This window comes from Lampetra fluviatilis, chromosome 3 (genome assembly GCF_964198595.1).
Source record: "Lampetra fluviatilis chromosome 3, kcLamFluv1.1, whole genome shotgun sequence".
NCBI classification, from domain to species: Eukaryota; Metazoa; Chordata; class Hyperoartia; order Petromyzontiformes; family Petromyzontidae; genus Lampetra; species Lampetra fluviatilis.
In genome coordinates, this window is record NC_136277.1 from 14,963,773 (window position 1) to 14,978,213 (window position 14,441).

The following is a 14,441-nucleotide window of genomic DNA, read 5'->3' on the forward strand; positions in this document are numbered from 1 at the left end:
CTCCCCTCCACGCACTCTCCTGCCTCTCCCCTCTCATCTCACTCCACTCCCCTCCACGCACTCTCCTGCCCCTCTCATCTCACTCCCCTCCACGCACTCTCCTGCCTCTCCCCTCTCATCTCACTCCACTCCCCTCCACGCACTCTCCCCTCTCATCTCACTCCACTCCCCTCCACGCACTCTCCTGCCCCTCTCATCTCACTCCCCTCCACGCACTCTCCTGCCTCTCCCCTCTCATCTCACTCCACTCCCCTCCACGCACTCTCCTGCCCCTCTCATCTCACTCCCCTCCACGCACTCTCCTGCCTCTCCCCTCTCATCTCACTCCACTCCCCTCCACGCACTTTCCTGCCCCTCTCATCTCACTCCCCTCTACGCACTTTCCTGCCTCTCCCCTCTCATCTCACTCCACTCCCCTCCACGCACTCTCCTGCCTCTCCCCTCTCATCTCACTCCACTCCCCTCCACGCACTCTCCTGCCCCTCTCATCTCACTCCCCTCCACGCACTCTCCTGCCTCTCCCCTCTCATCTCACTCCCCTCCACGCACTCTCCTGCCTCTCCCCTCTCATCTCACTCCACTCCCCTCCACGCACTCTCCTGCCCCTCTCATCTCACTCCCCTCCACGCACTCTCCTGCCTCTCCCCTCTCATCTCACTCCACTCCCCTCCACGCACTCTCCTGCCCCTCTCATTTCACTCCCCTCCACGCACTTTCCTGCCTCTCCCCTCTCATCTCACTCCACTCCCCTCCACGCACTCTCCTGCCCCTCTCATCTCACTCCCCTCCACGCACTTTCCTGCCTCTCCCCTCTCATCTCACTCCACTCCCCTCCACGCACTCTCCTGCCTCTCCCCTCTCATCTCACTCCACTCCCCTCCACCCTCTCTCCTGCCACCACAACCACCACCACGTGACTTTTCTTTCGTGTTGTGCGCGGCGCGTTTAGCGCCACAGCGCGTGGATTTATAGCGCTTGTTTTATTTCTGTTGCTGGTGACTTTGTGTGTTTCGTATCGGAATCGCCTCCAGCGCTGTTGCTGCTGGCGGCAATAAAAGTTGTTTAAAAGTCAAAGTCTCATGTCTCCCCCCCTCCTTCCCTCCCACCCTCCATCCTCCCTCCATTCATCCATTCATCCCTCTCCTCCCTCCCTCTCCTCCCTCCCTCTATCCATCCCTCCTTTCCCCCTACCTCCATCCCTCCTCAGAGGCGTAGCTAGGGGGGGGTGGGGGCAGGTGGGTACATAGGTCCCCGGGCGCCAAGGTAAAGGGGCGCCAAAATGAGGCTTACAACGTGACATTAGAACTTATTGCGCGGGCGCGGCAGCCTGAAACTAGCGCACAAGTCTACACCTCAACCTAAAAGTGTATATATCCCGCCACACACAGCCTACATGTCATGTAATTACATTTTGGTACGCGGAAAATTTGAATGCGGATGAGGATAAAAATGTTGGAAACTTTCTCGCGCTGATCAAACTCGTTGCTCAGTGTGACCCATTGTTAGCGAAACACGTACAGCAAGCAGGAGAAAATCCGGGTAATTTTTTTATTTGTCACCGGAAATCCAGAATGAATGTATCCACATACTTGCGTCGACTGTAAAGAAGCAATTGTTGAGTGATATCAGGAAAAGCAAGTACTGCGGTATCTTACTTGACTCAACTCAACTGATCTAGGCCATCGGGAACAGCTGTCTCAGGTCGTAAGATTTGTGGATGTGGATTTTCAAACTAAAAAAGTAACTATCAAAGAATCATTTTTAGGTTATATCGAGATACATGCAAAAGAAGCAGCAAGCCTAGAAAGAGTCATCGTCGAGAGACTGAAATCTGACAACATGCCTCTAGCCGACTGTCGGGCACAATGTTATGACAATGCTGCTGTGATGACTGGGCATATATCCGGCCTTCAACAACGAATATGTGACAAAAATCACAGAGCATTGTTTGTCAACTGTGACAACCACAGCTTAAACTTAGCAGGAGTACACTCAGCTTAACAGGATCCACTTGTCGTCACATTTTTTGGAACAGTTGAAATTATATTTTTGTTTTTCTCTCGTTCAACAATTCGTTGGGAAGAGTTTAAAAAAAGCTGTGCCCATCACAGTAAAGCGGGGAATCTGAAACACGCTGGAGTGCACGATCAGAAGCTGTTAAAGCTCTCTATGAAGGACTGGATGAACTAGTAGGGCTGCTAGACAAATTATCGGAGGACGTAACTATGACGCCTGAAACCAGAGGTGATGCAGAACAGTTACAGGTGTAACTCACTACACAAGCATGCGTATTAAATTTTAACTTCATGGTTTTATTACATTTCTGGAATGTCATTCTTGGAAAAATTGATCGTGTTCAGAAGCGCTTACAGGATCCTACTATGCATTTCAAGGAAGCAGCAACTGATCTTGAATCTTTGGAGCATGAATTTGTCAAGCTTCGTGATGATTTGAGCCAAGTTGCTGTAGAAAACGCCAAAACAAGATGCACAGCCTGGGGGATCGATGTGGACAGAAGAATTAGGCGACGTCGGAAGATGCCAGGAGAACTGGCAAGAGATGCAGGACTTTCAGCAGAAGAAGAAATTGTGCGCGTTATGAAGAGTGTATTTTATCGAATTCAACAGGAGATGTCAACACGGTTTTTACGACTAAAAGACCTGAACACAAAATTTGGATTTCTGCTGGACGTCAAAACTCTTCTATCCGACACAGATGTCGATGCAATTCGTCGAAATTGCACAGATTTTGAAAATTTCTATGACACCGACATCAATGGCCACGAACTTTTCACAGAAATTGGAGATTGCAAAATGCTGCTCAGTAACCAGAATGAAGTTCTACCAGAAACTCCTTTGGATCTTCTTGGTTTTATTGTGTTTTATGGAGACGACATATTTCCGAATTTGCGAATTTCACTGCAAACGTTATTAACAATAGCAGTTTCAATTGCAAGCTGTGAGCGGTCGTTCAGCAAATTGAAACTTATTTTGTCGTATTTGCGGCTTCAATGGGACAAGATCGTCTCAGCGAGCTTGCTCTTCTTAGCGTTGGAAGAGAAACATTGTGGAAAAAAACAGATTTTGATTACGTGATTGACCAGTTTGCGACAGTGAAATCAAGAAAAATGTATCTTTTGTAGACCATGTCAACCAGTCTACGACAGTGACTGAGTGAGCCGTGTAATATAATTTATATAAATTTGCTTCTTTAAATACAATGTTTCATTTAAATTGTTATTCCTTATTCGATGTAATAGGAAAATGTGATTAAACGGGGGGGGGGGGGGGTGGGGCGCCAATTTTATAGTTCGTCCCCGGGCGCAAAATATTCTAGCTAAGCCTCTGTCCCTCCTCCTACCCTCCATCCATCCCTCCTCCGTCCCTCCATCCCTCCACCTCTCCTCCCTCCTCCCTCCATCCTCCCTCCCTCCCCATCCCTCCCTCCGCTCCCTGTCTCTCCGTTGCCACGTGCACCTCACAAACCACCATTGTGCCCGAATAGAGCTTGTGTGTGTGTGTGTCTGTGTGTGTTTGTGTTTGCCGATGACAGGTACCAGCGGTGTCAAGATCGGCCTCAGTGGAGGAGGCTCGTGAAGGACGCTACTGGGCAGTTGGAGGCAGTCGCCCTCCAACAACAACGGAGGGCGGAGGAGCGACGCTCACAACAACGAGCGGAGCGCCGGGTGGCTAAAGCACAGCAAGTTGGGGGCACAGGTGGTGCATCAGCCAGTCGTCTCAGTCAGTCGACCCGTGGCACCTGAACGTTCGACACTTCACGTGGCCTCAAGGTGCACATAGCCTGGCACAAGCGTCGTGGTGACGTCACCGCCACTTAGTGGCGAATGGCGGTTGTTGTGTTTGTGTGTGTGTGTTTATATTTGTTGCAAACAAGATTTACTGCCCGGCTTCGCCCGGGGCTTGGATTCTTGTTCTGGACTAATAGACGGCCTACGCGGAGGGTGATGGGGGGGGGGGGTGTGACGTCAGCAGGCACACTGCGTGACGTCACAGGCACACTGCGTGCGGCAATAAAAGTTGTTCAAAAGTCAAAAAGTCTCTCGCTCCCCCCCCCTCTCGCTCCCCCCCCTCTCGCTCCCCCCCTCTCGCTCCCCCCCCTCTCGCTCCCCCCCCCTCTCGCTCCCCCCCTCTCGCTCCCCCCCCTCTCGCTCCCCCCCCCTCTCGCTCCCCCCCCCTCTCGCTCCCCCCCCCTCTCGCTCCCCCCCCTCTCGCTCCCCCCCCTCTCGCTCCCCCCCCTTCTCGCTCCCCCCCTCTCGCTCCCCCCCCTCTCGCTCCCCCCCTCTCGCTCCCCCCCCTCTCGCTCCCCCCCCCTCTCGCTCCCCCCCCTCTCGCTCCCCCCCTCTCGCTCCCCCCCCCTCTCGCTCCCCCCCCCTCTCGCTCCCCCCCCTCTCGTTCCCACCCCTCTCGCTCCCCCCCCCTCTCGCTCCCCCCCTCTCGCTCCCCCCCCTCTCGCTCCCCCCCCCTCTCGCTCCCCCCCTCTCGCTCCCCCCCCCTCTCGCTCCCCCCCCTCTCGCTCCCCCCCTCTCGCTCCCCCCCCTCTCGCTCCCCCCCTCTCGCTCCCCCCCCTCTCGCTCCCCCCCCTCTCGCTCCCCCCCTCTCGCTCCCCCCCCCTCTCGCTCTCCCCCTCTCGCTCTCCCCCTCTCGCTCCCCCCCTCTCGCTCCCCCCTCTCGCTCCCCCCCCCCTCTCGCTCCCCCCCCCCCTCTCGCTCCCCCCTCTCTCGCTCCCCCCCCCTCTCGCTCCCCCCTCTCGCTCCCCCCCTTCTCGCTCCCCCCCCTCTCGCTCCCCCCTCTCGCTCCCCCCCCTCTCGCTCCCCCCCTCTCGCTCCCCCCCCTCTCGCTCCCCCCCCTCTCGCTCCCCCCTCTCGCTCCCCCCCCTCTCGCTCCCCCCCCTCTCGCTCCCCCCCCTCTCGCTCCCCCCCTCTCGCTCCCCCCTCTCGCTCTCCCTCTCATCTTGTCACCCCCTACAGACCCCTGGCTGCCACTGCAGGTAAGTGACGGCAGGCGAACGGCAGGTCAGTGGGTACCGGCAGGGTGTGTGCGCACACGCGATCCGACGCTACGAATACTCCAGCGGTGTCGTGGCCTCCAACAGACTGGCTGGGTTGGCTAGCAACCACGCTCGGCCGCCTTTGTCTCTCCCCAGTGGCGACGCTTACCGCACACCGCACCGGGGTACTCGTTTGAGGCCGAGTCGACCTAAGGGAGCGCCCAGGAGCGGTGCAGAGTACTCGTCTGCTTGGTGGTGTTGGCGGCGGTGAGCGGGAATCGAACTCGGGTGGACCGGGTTCGGAGCGCAGCGTTGGGCGCTGAGCGCTGCGACACCGCTACCCACTGACACACACGCACGGACACGCACGGACACGCTCACTCAGTCACTCACTCATTCATTCACTCACTCAGTCACTCACTCACTCAGTCACTCACTCACTCAATCACTCACTCAGTCACTCACCCCCTCAATCACTCACTCAATCAATCACTCACTAAATCACTCACTCACTCAATCACTCACTCACCACTCACCCCCTCAATCACTCACTCAATCAATCACTCACTAAATCACTCACTCACTCAATCACTCACCCAATCACTCACCCATTCATTCACTCACTCAGTCACTCAATCACTCACTCACTCAATCACTCACTCAATCACTCACTCACTCACTCAATCAATCACTCACTAAATCACTCACTCACTCAATCACTCACCCAATCACTCACCCATTCATTCACTCACTCAGTCACTCAATCACTCACTCACTCAATCACTCACTCAATCACTCACTCAGTCACTCACCCCCTCAATCACTCACTCACTCACTCAATCACTCACCCAATCACTCACTCATTCATTCACTCACTCAGTCACTCACTCACTCACTCAGTCACTCACTCACTCAATCACTCACTCAGTCACTCACCCCCTCAATCACTCACTCAATCAATCACTCACTAAATCACTCACTCACTCAATCACTCACCCAATCACTCACCCATTCACTCACTCACCCAGTCACTCAATCACTCACTCACTCAATCACTCACTCACCACTCACCCCCTCAATCACTCACTCAATCAATCACTCACTAAATCACTCACTCAATCACTCACCCAATCACTCACCCATTCACTCACTCACCCAGTCACTCAATCACTCGCTCACTCAATCACTCACTCAATCAATCATTCACCCACTCCATCACTCAATCAATCACTCACTCAATCAATCATTCACCCACTCACTCAATCACTTACCCACTCACTCACCCACCCACTCACGCACCCACTCACCCCCTCAATCACTAAATCACTCACTCACCCACTCACGCACTCAATCACGCACCCACTCAATCACTCACTCACTCACCCACTCACTCACTCAATCACTCACCCACTACCTCACCCACTCACCCACTCACCCCACTCAATCACTCACTCACTAAATCTCTCACTCACTCAATCACTCACCACTCACCCCCTCAATCACTCACTCTCTAAATCTCTCACTCACTCAATCACTCACTCACCCACTCACTCACTCACCACTCACCCCCTCAATCACTCACTCACTCAATCGATCACCCACTCACTCACCCACTCACTCACCCACTCAATGACTCACCTACTCAGTCACTCACTCACTCAATAACTCACCCACTCACTAAATCTCTCACTCACTCAATCCCTCACTCACCCAATCACTCACTCACCCACTCACTCAGTCAACCACTCACTCAATCACTCACTCAATCACTCACTTACCCACTCACTTACTCACCCACCCACCCACTCACCCACTCACACAGGGTTCAAATGTTATTTAAAGTATTTTTAGTAGTATAGAAATGTTGCATGTCTCTTAACTGTGATTCTTAATTTGGTTATCGTTAGCGTTTAATGCTAGATTAGTAACACTGCGTTCGTGTTCCTCTGCTTAACTAAAACTAACATAGAGATGTGTAGAGACACACAGAGACTCATAGAGACACACAGAGACTCAACGAGATACGTAGAGACTCATAGAGACACATAGAGCCGCATAGACACTCATAGAGATGGAAGAGCTCAGCACTAGGACTCGAACCCAGGAGCCAAGCGGTTGATGACTCCGTGTCTCCGACACGGCCATTGTGAACCCCCTGAGAGAGACACCCAGACCCAGTGTTGAACCCAAGCTCTCAGTGTCTCCGACACGGCCATTGTGAACCCCCTGAGAGAGAGAGACACCCAGACCCAGTGTTGAACCCAGGCTCTCAGTATCTCCGACACGGCCATTGTGAACCCCCTGAGAGAGACACCCAGACCCAGTGTTGAACCCAAGCTCTCAGTGTCTCCGACACGGCCATTGTGAACCCCCTGAGAGAGAGAGACACCCAGACCCAGTGTTGAACCCAGGCTCTCAGTATCTCCGACACGGCCATTGTGAACCCCCTGAGAGAGAGACACCCAGACCCAGGGCTCGAACCCAGGCTCTCAGTGTCTCCGACACGGCCATTGTGAACCCCCTGAGAAACCCAGACCCAGGGCACAAACCCAGCCTCTCAGTGTCTCCGACACGGCCATTGTGAACCCCCTGAGAGAGAGAGAGACACCCAGACCCAGGGCTCGAACCCAGGCTCTCAGTGTCTCCGACACGGCCATTGTGAACCCCCTGAGAGAGAGAGAGAGACACCCAGACCCAGTGTTGAACCCAGGCTCTCAGTGTCTCCGACACGGCCATTGTGAACCTGCTGAGAGAGACACCCAGACCCAGTGTTGAACCCAGGCTCTCAGTATCTCCGACACGGCCATTGTGAACCCCCTGAGAGAGAGACACCCAGACCCAGGGCTCGAACCCAGGCTCTCAGTGTCTCCGACACGGCCATTGTGAACCCCCTGAGAAACCCAGACCCAGGGCACAAACCCAGCCTCTCAGTGTCTCCGACACGGCCATTGTGAACCCCCTGAGAGAGAGAGAGACACCCAGACCCAGGGCTCGAACCCAGGCTCTCAGTGTCTCCGACACGGCCATTATGAACTCCCTGAGAGAGAGAGACACCCAGACCCAGGTTTTGAACCCAGGCTCTCAGTGTCTCCGACACGGCCATTGTGAACTCCCTGAGAGAGAGAGACACCCAGACCCAGTGTTGAACTCAGGCTCTCAGTGTCTCCGACACGGCCACTATGAAGCTCCCGGCAAGCTGTCTGGAGGCATCTGGCAGGAGAGTCTCATGTCCACCTCCAGTGTGGACACGAACGCCGCATCTCCCGCCGCATCTCCCGCCGTGTCTCCCCCCATGTCTCCCTCCGTGTCTCCCCCAGGATCTCCCGCCGTGTCTCCAGTCTCCGCCGTGTCTCCCCCCGCGTCTCCCCTCGTGTCTCCCTCTGTGGCGTCTCCTCTCCCGGCCTCCGTCTCCGCGGCTCCATCGCCGGCGGAAGAATCCACTGGAAGAAGAGGCGGACAAAGGCAAAGATCACCCGTTTAGCCTCTAACAGACTGTCGGGGCAAGTACTGTTAGTAGCGAGTAGCAGCAGCACCTATCAAAGCCGGCGCTGTGGAACACGAGGAGGTGGGTGGTGAGCACCCACGCCCGGCCGCCTTTGTCTCCTCAGTGGCGATGTTTACTACACACCGCACCAGGTACTCATTTGAGGCCGAGTCGACCTAGCGGAGGCCCAGGACCAGTTCAGATAATCGTCACCGGGTGTTGACCGTGAGCGGGAATCGAACCCGGGTCGCCGGGTTCGTAGCGCAGCCTTGGGGTTCGTGAACTTGGATTCGGGTTGTGGTTATGGCTCAGGGTTAGGGGATGGTTATAGCCGGACGTATTGCGCCATGCATGTGTAGAGGTGTAATTGTAAAGATGTATGGGCACGGATGGGTAACAAACACAAGGGGCGTGGTTAGGGCCGTACACAGAGGAGGTGCTCACACCGACGTCCGCACCTGCATCCCCCACGGGCCCCTCCCGGGGGCCCAGTGCTATAAAAGGTGGTGAGCCGGAGGGCTCGGGGTCGAGTATTAGCTTTAACCAGCGAAGAGCGAAGACCAGCTAGAGTAGGCCCCGGAGCTCCCCTGGCTCGCTGTCCTTGTCAGGGCCGACCAGGGCAAGCCGGTGGCGTGGCCCCGAGAGCCCAGACTGACGTTCTTGTAAGAGCCGGTCTGGAGACTCGGGGTGCCGGGATCCCAGCTTGACCAGGGCTGGGATAGGTAGCCTCCCCTAGCTCCGTAGTGGAGGACTTGGACGTAGGTTAGCGGGGTTAGGCGTTGCGTCTCCCTGTTAGACGAGTGAAGGAGACGATACCCCGTCAAGAGTTGTGTGTAACCCGTTACTGTGCACGAGTTGGTATTAATAAATAAGTGTGCCTCCAACCCCGTCGTCCAAGCCTCCTGCAACTTACTACACATGTATGGACACTTAACTTCTTTCGCACCGCACATCGCCAACCGTGCCAATACGTATGTACGTTGAAAGTTCTTTCGTACCGTACGTAGCCATTTGTAATGGCCCGGTCGCTTCTAAGAAGAAATAGCTCCATGGCAGCTCTGCGGTTGTGCCTTTACCCGGGATAATAAAACGTGGTTTAGAGTTTCGTTTGTTGTTTTAGCATCTGCCGACACGGCCATCATGAACGCCGCTGAGCCCGAGGCGATAAACTCACGCTCAGTCCGTAGGGTGCGCAGGTAGTGACGCATGAAGTCCATCCCAAATTTCTCCACCTCCTCCACCTCCTCCTCCACCTCCTCCACCACCCCCTCCTCCTCCTCCTCCTCCGGACCGCCGCGTCTCTCCGTTGGCACGGGATCGGGCAAAGTCACGGCCGGCTCCAGAGGATTGTCGCGCAGATTCACGAATCTGGTGGGCGGAGAAGGAGGCGAGTCAAGATGACGACGACGACGATGATGACGATGACGACAACGATGATTACAACGATAACGACGAACGACGATGATGCTGACGATGATGACGACGATGACGACGACGACGATGACGACGACTACGATGATGATGATAACGACGATGATGATGACAATGATGACGATGGTGGTGATGATGACGATGGTGATGATGATGACGATGATGACGATGATGGTGATGATGATAACGACGATGATGATGACAATGATGACAACGATGACGACGACGATGACGACGACGACGATGACGACGACGACGACGACGATGACGACCACGATGATGATGATAACGACAACGATGATGACGATGATGATGACAATGATGACGATGTTGACGATTAACGACGATGACGACGATGACAACTACGATGATTATGATAACGACGATGATGATGACAATGATGACGATGGTGGTGATGATGACGATGGTGATGATGATGACGATGATGACGATGATGGTGATGATGATAACGACGATGATGATGACAATGATGACGATGATGACGATGGTGGTGATGATGACGATGCTGATGATGATGACGATGATGACGATGATGATGATAACGACGAACGACGACGACGACGATGACAACTACGATGTTGACGACGACGACGATGACGACGGTTAGCAGTAGCGGAGAAGACAGGCAGCTGCGCGTGCTGGAGTGCGTTGGGGGGACAGGGGGGGGGGGGGTCTCTCACGTGAGTCCTGTCATGGCCTCCATCGCCAGGGGCAGCTGCCGCAGGCGGTTGCCGCTGAGCACCAGCGTGGTGAGGGAGCGCAGGCGGCACAGCGACTCGGGCAGCGCCTGCAGCAGGTTGCGCTGCAGCCACAGCGAGTGGAGGCGCTCCCAGCTGGCGGGAGCACACACACACACACAGACACACACACACAGACACACACAGACACACACACACAGACACACACACACAGACACACACAGACACACACACAGACACACACACAGACACACACACACAGACACACACACACAGACACACACACACAGACACACACACACAGACACACACACACAGACACACACACAGACACACACACACACACAGACACACACACAGACACACACACACACACAGACACACACACACAGACACACACACACACACAGACACACACACACAGACACACACACACAGACACACACACACAGACACACACACACAGACACACACACACAGACACACACACACAGACACACACAGACACACAGACACACACACACAGACACACACACAGACAGACACACACACACAGACACACAGACAGACACAGACACACACACACAGACACACAGGTAAAGGTAAAGGTGCGTCTACCAGCGCCCCCGTCTCGCCGTCGGTCTGTCACCTCCCCGTCTCTCCGCTACTGCTACTGTCATCATCATCGTGGTTGTTATTTAGCCACAGCGACTGTCTGATGTTCTCGCCTTCTGTCACCTCCCCGTCTCTCCGCCACTGCTACTATCATCATCATCATGGTCGTTGTTTAGCCACAGCGACTGTCTGATGTTCTCGCCTTCTGTCACCTCCCCGTCTCTCCGCTACTGCTACTGTCATGATCATCATCATGGTCGTTGTTTAGCCACAGCGACTGTCTGATGTTCTCACCTTCTGTCACCTCCCCGTCTCTCCGCTACTGCTACTGTCATCATCATCATGGTGGTGGTTGTTGTCGTGGGGGGTGGGGGTGTTGAGGGTAGGTGTTTCCGCACCCGGCCGCCTTTGTCTCTCCCCGGAGCTGACGGTTACACGCAAAGCTAAAGCGGAGGTGGTGGTCGTGGTGGTGGTGGTGGTGGTGGTGATAACGGTGATGTTGTTGTCGGTCGCGGTGGCGGTGGTTGTCGTTGTGGTGGCATTGGTTGTGGTTGTGGTGGTTGTGGTGATTGTCGTGGTGGTAGTAGTGGTTGTGGTGGTTGTAGTTGTTGTCAAAGTCGTTTTGTGGGAGAAGTGGTTGTGGTGGTTGTTGTGGTAGTAGTGGACGTGGTGGTTCTTGTAGTAGTAGTGGTTGTGATGGCGTTGGTTGTGGTGATTGTGGTAGTAGTGGTTGTGGAGGTTATTGTGGTAGTTGTGGTGGTGGCGGTTGTTGTGGTCGTAGTTGTGGTGGTTGCAGTCAGAACCGGCCCTAGACCTTTGGGGGCCCTAAGCAAAATTTGGTTGGAGGCCCCTTTGATGTATGATTTTTTTCACCCACTAGCTAGCAGTGACTCTAGGGGGCCCTCTGCTGGCCACGGGGCCCTTTGCAATTGCAAGGGTCGCTTAGTGGCTGGGCCGGCTCTGGTTGCAGTTGTAGTGGTGGTGGCTGTGCTTGTAGTGGTTGTTGTGGTGGTCGTTGGTGGTTGTGGTTCTTGGTGGTGGTGATTGTTGTTGGTGGTGGTGGTCGTAGTGGTGGTGGTTGTGGTGCTGGTGGTGGTAGTGGTGCTGTTGTTGTTGTTGGTGGTGGTTGTTGTTGTTGGTGGTGGTGCTGGTGGTGTTGGTTGTTGTTGGTTGTTGTTGGTGGTGTTGGTGGTGGTGGTGTTGGTTGTTGGTTGTTGTTGGTTGTTGTTGGTTGTTGTTGGTGGTGGTGCTGGTGGTGGTGGTGTTGGTTGTTGTTGGTTGTTGTTGTTGGTTGTTGTTGTTGGTTGTTGTTGTTGGTTGTTGTTGTTGGTTGTTGTTGTTGGTTGTTGGTGGTGGTGGTGGTGTCACCTGCTCAAGTCGCTGGGCAGCCCCTCCAGGCGGTTGCTGCTCAAGTCGAGCCACTCGAGAGCCGCCAGGCGCAGCAGGGCCGAGGGCACGTGGGGGAACGAGTTCACGGACAAATCCACGTGGTACAGGCTGGGCAGGGAGCCCAGCTGGTGGGGAGAGATGTGGGGGAGGGGTGGGGGGGGGACGATGACGATGTTGGTGATGATGATGACGATGACGTTGATGTTGGTGACGGTGACCATGATGATGACGACGATGACGACGATGACGTTGGAGATGATGATGACGTTGGAGATTATGATGATGATGACGACGATGATGTTGATGACGGTGACCATGATGATGACGTTGGAGATTATGATGATGATAATGATGACGATGATGTTGGTGACGGTGGCCATGATGATGACGTTGGAGATGATGACGATGATGTTGGTGACGGTGACCATGATGATGACGACGATGACGTTGGTGACCATGATGATGACGTTGGAGATGATGATGATGACGATGATGTTGGTGACGGTGGCCATGATGATGACGACGATGACGTTGGTGACCATGATGATGACGTTGGAGTTGATGACGATGACGACGACGATGACGACGACGATGGCGTCACCTCATCCGGGAGCTCGTGGAGGCCCTGGTTGGCCGACAGCTCGAGCCGCTGGAGCTCGCGGCACTGCGACAGTTCCGGCGGGACGGACTCCAGCGCGTTGTAGCTCAGAGACAGCTCGCGCAGGCGGGACAGCTGGCCTAGCAACAACATCAACAACATCAACAACATCAACAACATCAACAACAACATCAACAACAACATCAACAACAACATCAACAACAATATAGAGCGTTGTAGCTCAGAGACAGCTCGCGCAGGCGGGACAGCTGGCCTAGCAACAACAACAACAACATCAACAACATCAACAACATCAACAACAACATCAACAACAACATCAACAACAATATAGAGCGTTGTAGCTCAGAGACAGCTCGCGCAGGCGGGACAGCTGGCCTAGCAACAACAACAACAACATCAACAACAACAACAACATCGACGAACTCAACAACATCAACAATAACATCAACAGGACAGATAGTAGCAGCAGCATCATCAACAACATCATCAACAACAATATCAACAACATCGACAAGGAACAACATCAATAACATCAACAGCATCAACATCAATAACTTCGTTCATGTAAACATCAACCATAGCTTGAGATTCGGTTCTTCTCAGGGTCAGGTCAGGGTCAGAGTCAGAGTCAGGGTCAGGGTTCAGGACAAGGTCAGGATCAGGTCAAGGTCTGGGACTGGGTTCAGGACGAGTTCAGGGTCAGGTCAGAGTCAGGGTCAGGGTCTGGGTTCAGGACAAGGTCAGAATCAAGTCAGGGTCAGAGTCAGGGTCAGGGTCCAGGACAAGTTCAGGGTCAGGTCAGGGTCAGGGTTCAGGGCGAGTTCAGGGTCATGAGTCAGGGTCTGGGTTCAGGACAAGGTCAGGATCAGGTCAGGTCAGAGTCAGGGTCAGGGTTCAGGACAAGGTCAGAATCAAGTCAGGGTCAGAGTCAGGGTCAGGGTCCAGGACAAGTTCAGGGTCAGGTCAGGGTCAGGGTTCAGGGCGAGTTCAGGGTCATGAGTCAGGGTCAGGGTCTGGGTCTGGGTTCAGGACAAGTTCAGGATCAGAGTCAGGGTCACAGTTGGGGTGAGACGGAGTTCAGCTCGGCGTTAAGGTCGAGGGTGGCAGGTGGGTGGTGGTGGTTAGAGTCCGGGTCAGGGTCAGGGTCACGGAGCGAGGGGGGGGGGGGTTGGTGCAG

At 54.6% G+C, this 14,441-nt stretch overlaps 1 protein-coding gene across 1 annotated transcript in view; it reads right to left on the bottom strand.

The window, feature by feature from the left end:
- The window catches only part of LOC144948462 (uncharacterized), a gene marked incomplete at its 5' end in the record, with an annotated part of 42,578 nt that overhangs the window by 25,355 nt on the left and 2,782 nt on the right, over window positions 1-14,441 (bottom strand). The window contains 5 exons of the mRNA XM_078877959.1: window positions 9,619-9,738; window positions 9,805-9,859; window positions 10,624-10,776; window positions 12,625-12,770; window positions 13,247-13,383. Of these exons, the coding sequence (XP_078734085.1) occupies window positions 9,619-9,738; window positions 9,805-9,859; window positions 10,624-10,776; window positions 12,625-12,770; window positions 13,247-13,383 (611 nt within the window). The remainder of the gene's footprint in view (window positions 1-9,618; window positions 9,739-9,804; window positions 9,860-10,623; window positions 10,777-12,624; window positions 12,771-13,246; window positions 13,384-14,441) is intronic.